The 7,875-nt window shown below is 56.3% G+C and overlaps 1 protein-coding gene across 1 annotated transcript; it reads right to left on the reverse strand.

The window, feature by feature from the left end:
* Positions 1-203: 203 nt before the first annotated feature.
* LOC119107494 (uncharacterized) lies at positions 204-6,967 on the reverse strand. The gene is made up of 3 exons (XM_037230947.1): positions 6,883-6,967; positions 2,479-3,058; positions 204-1,071 (listed from the first exon to the last, which is right to left on the reverse strand). Exons 1-2 carry the CDS (start codon positions 6,904-6,906, stop codon positions 2,489-2,491), a joined length of 594 nt encoding a protein of 197 aa, XP_037086842.1. The 5' UTR covers positions 6,907-6,967; the 3' UTR covers positions 204-1,071; positions 2,479-2,488.
* Positions 6,968-7,875: the final 908 nt, after the last annotated feature.

Consider the following 7,875-nt stretch of genomic DNA (forward strand, 5'->3'; position numbering starts at 1 on the left):
TGGTAGGCGGGAGCTGCGGTCCCCCGGCGAGTGGTTAGGCGGGAGATGGGTCCCCCGGTGAGCAGTGGTAGGGGACTTGCGGTCCCCCGGGTGAGTGGTCGATTCTCGGTACCCCGGTGCAGTGTCGATTCTCGCCGGCAGCGCCGGCCGGCCTCCAGCCGCGCCCGGCTCCAACCTTTCCCACGCACCGCTGAGAACCGCACTGTCGGACGTCCGTGTATTTCCCACCACGCGATGTCTTTGGAAGAGTCACAGCACAGCCGGGCCGCGAACGAGACGGCGCACGTCGCACCGCGCGCGAAGCGCCGGCGAGCGATGCATCGCACAGACAGTGGCATCGCAAACAACTCACATGCCATATCAGACCCCTTCTCGCAGACAATGGCCGCGCTTTGTTCAACAGTTTACACGCGGAGTCATACCACACCGCCCACGCTTCGTCATTAAAGCAGTCATGTACCTTGAAACGCGCACAGCGTCTAAAAACAACGCGAAAAGCGCTCGCAAATGATCGTGAAATAGGGAATGACGTCGCAAAACGCGCTGGAGCCGCGCGGCAATACCTGAGCCATCAGTACCGCGGTTTCGTACCTGACACATCGTTTGACCGTCTGTCCGCGGCTGCACGGACCGTTCCAGCACAACAGGTACACAGCCTTCACAGTCACATGCAGACAAGCCGAAGGAGAGTGGGGCTGAGAGCGGCGCGCTGAACGAGCCCTGCGACGTGAGTTCTCGGGGCGCGGGGGTCATTTGAACGCTGCCCTCACCCCTCTCTATGTACACAACATGCGCAACAGCGACACGGCACAGCCCCGTGCGTGCAGATGTCAGTCACACAACACAACAACAGCCGAGACGACTCGGCGGGGGCGCTTCCGGGAAGTACACCGCCCTCCGCCGTTCACCAGGACCCGAATATAAAACAATGCCGTGTCGCCCACGTGACGCGGCGGGGGCCGAGTCCGCCGCCCCAGCCGCCGCCGCGCGTGCAGCCTGTCTCAGCCAAATCCCAGGCGGGCTCGTCCGCAGCGAACTCCGCTGTGGTTCCGCCCCCCGCCTGCGGTCACCCTGCCGAGAGAGGAAAGATCTCCGTCACCGCGGCGAATTAAGCACAGCCACGGCCGCGCAACGGGAGGTGCGATGTTGCCAGTTTGGCGGCTCAGGCCGAATCGAGCAGCGATCCGGGGGGGGGGGGGGGAGGTATGTGGGTTGGATGACGTAATGCTGAGGCGGAGTGAAACTCTCTGTGGCAATGGGCAGACGCCGTCGACGGAGACCAGGGGTAGGAAAAACCCGGGACGGCAGGACGGCCGGCAGCAATTCGGCATGCCAGGGGTGGATCACCACCATCCCCTCCCTTTGATGGCGGATGTTGGCCGGTCGTCGGCTCCCCCGTCCGCAACAGGTAAAGGATTGGAAGAAGGCTGGGAACCCAGATCTTGGCAGCCGATAGCGGGTATGGAACGCGGAGCTGTGCCGAGGCAGGCGTCAACAGACCATAATTGGGTGCCTGGAAGCCTTGCACGCCCTTGAAGGGAGAGGAGAGTAAAAAACAACTTTCCCACTCATCATGGAAAGACCATATTCCGACACCTTTATCTCGAGGTGTCGAAGTGGTTGTAACAGCCATCAGTTGATCGTAATGAAAAATACAGAACTTATAAGTTGGCGGAAGAAGCTACTGGTGACCAGCACACGCAGACACACACAGGCGCCGCGAGGCTCAGACCGCGACGGTGGGTTAGCTTAGCGGCCTCCGCGATGTGAGCCGAGAAGTGCCGCGCGTCCTCGTCACCGAAGATTAGCGCGCCACTTTGGGGCAGGAACCGGACCAGGGTTCTTATCTGCAAGTGCATGACGTCCCAATAACGGTATACGAAGCATCTTAATCCCTGTCACACACGACTGGCAATCTGTTGTCAGGATCAGACGCCAGGAGTTCTAGTGAATGTCGCAGCGTAAGGCTACGTTTATCCCAGACCAGCAGACATCGAACACCAGGAAACGTTCTGGATCCCTGGCTCTGACATCCTCTGGATCCCCAGTCTGAGCCTCGGACCACCGACCCACATTTATCACGCGGACCTTCAGGCAGCAGACAAGCAGGTAGTAAGGGATGGTAGCCGGCGGGAAGCAACAGATGGCGGAAGGCCGAGGGATGACGGGGGAGAGGGTTGGCTGACCCTGTCGCTGCACCACAGTAACACAGTCTCTGCGCAACTACAGACGGCGCAAGACGCAGCCGGTCATCCAAGGTTGCTACCTAGTCACCGGCGCGGAGCGTGGTGTTCCCATCACCGAAGGATTTTTTCTCTCATGAACTGAGCAAACTCGGCAGGAGATGTTGCTAGTCGTTTGCGGAAGTGCTAAGCCCTTTTGTAAGCCTTTACTTGGTCCTTTTACGGAATTATACAGTTACGGACGCGAACAGCTTCGACACTTCGCTACATCAAATCCAAGGGCGCCCATGCTGACCTGCGTTAAATCATCGGCGACGGCCGCCGCCGACCAGGTTCTGCAGGAAGAGGATCTGCGCCAGCGCCTGCTGCCCGAGCGCCAGCGACTTAGCATCGGCGCGCTTCTCGGAGGCCAGCGCCGCCGACGGCGTGCCGGGCCGCACCCGGCCGACGCCAGTGCGCAGGATACGCCCCTCCAAGGCGCGCTGCTCCTGCAGCTGGCGCCGCGTGGCCAGCGCAGCCTGGAACCTCCGATCCGGAGAGACGTTCATCACCGGCTCGAACCGGGGCCTGAAGCGGCGCCGGTGGACGAGCGGGCGGCGGGTGGTCGGGCGGCGTCGCTGCTGGCTGAACCGGCTCGGGAAGCGCTGCTGGGAGCTGAACGTGGCCGGGCGGCTCGTCGGGCTGTTGGAGAAACCGCTCGAGAACTGAAGCGGCTCGATGGTGAACGACTGGCAGCGGCCGACGCCGATCGCGTAGCATGAGCCGCCCACCAGCTTGCCGCTCTGGTACAGATCGTGCCGAAGGCGGCATTGGCAGGTTTGGACATCGGGCCGGGCCGCCGTCGCCCGCTGCGCCGCCAGCACCGTCAGCACGACCTGAAAGGAGAACACCGGATCACCGGGTCATTTGGGCGGCGGCGACACGTGTTTGCCACCATGTCGTGCCTATTTAGCGTTTGATATGTCGTCGTGCGTTTCTAGCGGTTGGCATGCTATCGTGTGCTGGAATCGCGAAGCGCTTGCCATCAGCTACTTAGTCATATACCAGTCGCTAGTGACTACATTGTTCTAAGAAAGCTCATGTCATGGGCAACGTTCAAAGCCGCTGACGAGGCCAGTGACGTCACCATATGACACCTACCACCCAAGCCGGGCTTGCGCGCTTTCGCGCCGAGCCGCTGCCCCGCACTGCCTACCGGACGGACGATTGTTGCCTTATCGGAAACACGGATCGCGTCCGTGCACGTAGACCTCTAGACAGCTCTCGTGCACATGCAGCGTGCTCTGGTGCACAGCGGGTGATGGGCGTGGCTCGCGGTCGCCCAACACCGCACCGGGAGCACGAGCCGATTATACAACTCTGAAGCGAGGCAGTCGTGCCTTTTGGTGGGGGCTAATAGAATCTTAGAGGCGGTGCCCGGCAGATGGCGGAGATACCACGCCACGCCGCGCCACAAACGTGGGCGGGGATCGGCCCAAGTGGTCCACTGGACCGGCCGAACTGGTCCAGCTGGCCGTGGAACCCGGCACCAGCGGGTTCGTGACTGGTAAGTGACGCCCCGAGGCGACTGCCGCTGCGTCTTGACTTTCAGGGGCAAGGTCAGATCCCGCAGCCCGCTGATTAAGTGGCGCGAGCTCGGAATGGCATGCAGTCGGTAACGTGTCAGCCGGGATTTGTTAACCACCAGTCCATGAGCACAGAGACGGGTCCAAGCGACCGTTTGCACCGAGTGGCGTAATCACCACGGCTCTGCAGTCGGCGCATCCGCAGTCGCCTGGCTGCGCTAACAGGCCGCCTCACAGTGGGCACGGGGTTACCACCCGAGTCGACACTTCAGAGCGTGTCCGGTCGGGACGGCGACAGACCACAGGCACGCACCGCCGGCGGCGGCACGTCTGCGGCGGCGAGGGTAACGAGGCGAAGCGGACGGGTCACCGGCGGCGACAGGCGGCGGCCGCTTCCTGGGGATGTCGCCGCGGCCGCCGACACAATGGCCGGTGCTCGGGCGACCGAGGCCGCCACGCTCTCTCGCCCGCCATAGCCCGCAGTGGGACGCGAGAGGAAAACAATGGCGTTTGCGGGCACGACGCTGCAGCTGGTTTGGATCCCGAGCCGCAGTAAGACGCTAAGCTGCCCCGCTGCCCGTCTTGAGACGCGACGGTTTTTGCACGTGCGTATCTCGCAAAACGTCTTAAACTTCTCGGAGGAAAGCTAACTTAGGGGTCTTGTCAGCAACAAATAAGGCCTTGTGCAAGTATGGGTGGCCGAGCAAAGAGGCGTTGTGGTGACACCGTGTTATGAGCCTCGAGGAGAACAGGAAAATATCGCGGTGACAAGAAGGTAAAGATTAGCGTGCCGAAGCCCAATAATTTTGTCGAAGGTGACACTTTCTACAGACAATTTTGATCTATCAATTTTAACTCTTTTTTGTAACCTTAATTTCCCATTCATGGCTAAACTGAATTTCTCGTTGGTTTCGGTCTTCTTTGGGTCTGAGCAAAGACCTATCGGTCTCCACTGAACCTTTTACTCCGGGGGGTTTTAACACCCTGGTTAAGACTGCGCCCCAACGATGCTAACAGCCGATTTGGATTCACGAACGCCGGCAGGAGCATGCCGTTCTGTTGTCCCATCAAATAGTGAGCATAAGAAAAAGCAGACGTAAAAACGCACAACACTGGAAGGCTCCACCAATGCAACACCACACGCGGCCCACAAATCGAGATCTGAATGCCTTCGATATGGGATCCTTCACAACGGTAAAAGCTGCGGAAATCCCAGAAGCCAGATGTGTCGAGCTGGATTGGTCACAGATCATCCTTCATGTGGTTCAAATGACTTTGATGCCTTTGTGATGTGAGATGCCGCGCCGATCCATTAACGCTTTTCATTAGCGAGGGAAGCACATCCGGCGAACGTGGGACAGTGATCCTGGCGTGGTGTCGAGCCGTCAGCTTTGAGGCAGACTGCACGGGGAAGGGGAAGGTGGTCAGAAAACCTGACATGCAAGCTGTCGAGCTCCTCAGCCTAAAAATACGCCACAAAACGAGCACATCACAGCGCAAACCGGGCTCGGTTGGGACGATGCGGATTCGTGGAAAGGATTTGTGGAACGGTGCATGAGCAGGGCACCAGGATCCTCATCTTGGTCAGAAGATAACGATGAATCACGTAATTGGGAGTTCGAGACGTTCAATTCGTCGTCATTTCACGTCACGTTGTTAACTCATAGCAAGCGTGCCAAAGCTGAAGCATACTATGTGGAGTCTCGAGGGCGCAGGGCAGCCAAGTGCTGTATTTTGTTTTTCTACCAAGTGCAAGGAAATCTCGCCACGGTTAAACAAGCCATAGTCTGTGCAACTACAATTGTGCTTGATATAACAAGAAAGGTCCTTAGCTCCTGTTTTCTTGGCATTATGAGTTCAGAGGCTTCATGCTGAGTTTTCATCGTTTAGTGTTCCAGGCGGTACTGGTTAACCGAAGTTATAGAGCAAGCATTGGTTACATCCACGAGTAGTCAATACAACCAATGCTTGCATTGTTTAACATTGTTTAGCCAGTTTCTCCTAGCATATTGCAGGTCGATAACTCAGCACAAGAAGTCTGAACTCATAATACCAGTTCAATATTTGTGAGGAAACAAACGTAAGGCAATGAATGCGCTTCACTGAAGTCAAAGAACACGCACCAAAGAAAACAACGTACATCACACGGGTGATCTACCAATTTCAGCTGAAGAACAATTGAATGAAAACGAAAGACGCTGATTGGTCACATATTTGCTCATTCAGAGACGGCTTTGCCAGTGATAAAGAGCTAAGTGTTCAAAAAGTGGCGGGTATTGGCGTTCGGTACCGCACACATTATACTTTTAACATGGCTTTGCACCACCTTACATGACACCGACGGGCGGATCTTGATGTTGCTGTCATTAGCAACTTGTAGTCCAAGGAGCTGGGAGGGAGCGGTGCGGGACGGGTCATTACGTCACAGCCGAACGTTATTCGTCGAAAGCATGCGCGGCGAACAACACGAAAAACCTGCGTGCAGCACACCAATATTTGCGTGCGGCACGCAAAACCGGTCTGCAGGATTCCAATGTTTGTGCTGTTCGCAAGATGGACTATTGCAGTTGCTTGGAACACATCAAAACCTTAAACGCTGCAATGTTTCAGTCTGCCAGTCATCCTGAACTCTACAATACTGTAGAATGCTGCGAAGCATTCAGGAAGCAAGCTTTCGTACAGTTTTGTGGTCCTTACTTGGGAACGAAAATCACCACATTGTTCAGAGATTGCATGCCAAATGGGTCGCTTTTGCACTCATGCACGACCTACGCCTTCAAAACCCTGATCTATGCATTATTTGAAACACTAATACAGCTGTCCACGAGCGCATCACACAAAAATCACATTGCATCTCTCGTGTGGAGTTTAGACATCAGATCCCGCGAACAGTAGCAATGTATGCAACAGCATAAGTACCCCGATCGAAGTGCAAACAACACCATGATGCCTGAAGGCCTGCATCCAGCCATTCATGCGGCAAACTGATTGACTTCGAACGCCTTCTACCCAGAACTTGATCGCTCGACGTAGTAAAGCGCGGAAAAATGAGACATTCCTTCCCACATTCACGCGGTATGTATCAGCACGCCGCACACCGGCCCTCAAAAGGCCTTGTAAGGCACTTTACTTACCATGCACAGCACTCCGTTCTTCATGACTGCTGGTCGTCTCTCTCGGGAACTGAAGACGCTCAGCTCTGACCCTCCAGCACGGCGCCCGGCGGAGCACTGCTGGCGATCGGCGGCCGGCGGCACTTTTATCACAGGCTGGTGCGGGCGGGTTTCCCAGCGGTCAGTACTCCAACCTGACCGTGACCATGGCGCCAGCGTCCCCCCCCCCCTGACGACGGGCCCCGCCAGTCGCCACCCGAGCCGCAAGGGTACGGGGACAGGGCGGGGGGGGGGGGAGGGAACGGCAGTGCGGTGAAGTAATCCGAGGGGCTTGGGTATACCGGGAAACGCGATTCAAACGATAAATGACGAGCAGTTTTTGCTGTAGCTACTGATGCCAAAAACCAATAATTGGCAGTCATACAAGACCAGTCAACACCTCAGCTTGGATCGTCAATCACCAGTGCAATTCTCTGACCAGGGATCGCGGGCTTGTGAGTTTTTTTCATGTAATCCTGGGAACACATGAACACACACGTGCCACGAAATGTGGAGCATGTGGGATCAGCCACACCAACTTTCACTAAAAATCATAATCACAAAGGATGTTCTCATTTTAAGTCTCAATCTAAGGACGCTTACATTCAACCACCCCTGTTCTATTGACTTCGCGATAGCAGCTAAATTTTGGTCGGCATTATCCCTTCAGGTCTCCAGGTGAATGCTTCGCCTGACCTATAGCTTAAGCCTGACGTGACTTATGCGAGACCGAAAATGATTCAGGATAAAGAAGACGCAGTGGCATCGGCTTATTTTTGTTCTCGTCACATTGGTGCAGTACCAGATGGAAGTCACCTCTGTGCGTATGCCTGGGTAGTGCTGCAATATGGCTACAAGTCTCCAAGCTGATCCAACCACATCTGCTCACGTGAAGACATCAAAAATCGTTAAGCAGCACTGTCCTGTAAAGCAGTATCCAGTGCCTTATTTCACCCCAATCTATCAACATCTGAG

This window comes from Pollicipes pollicipes, unplaced genomic scaffold, assembly GCF_011947565.3.
Source record: "Pollicipes pollicipes isolate AB1234 unplaced genomic scaffold, Ppol_2.1 Scaffold_6686;HRSCAF=7923_pilon_pilon_pilon, whole genome shotgun sequence".
NCBI classification, from domain to species: Eukaryota; Metazoa; Arthropoda; class Thecostraca; order Pollicipedomorpha; family Pollicipedidae; genus Pollicipes; species Pollicipes pollicipes.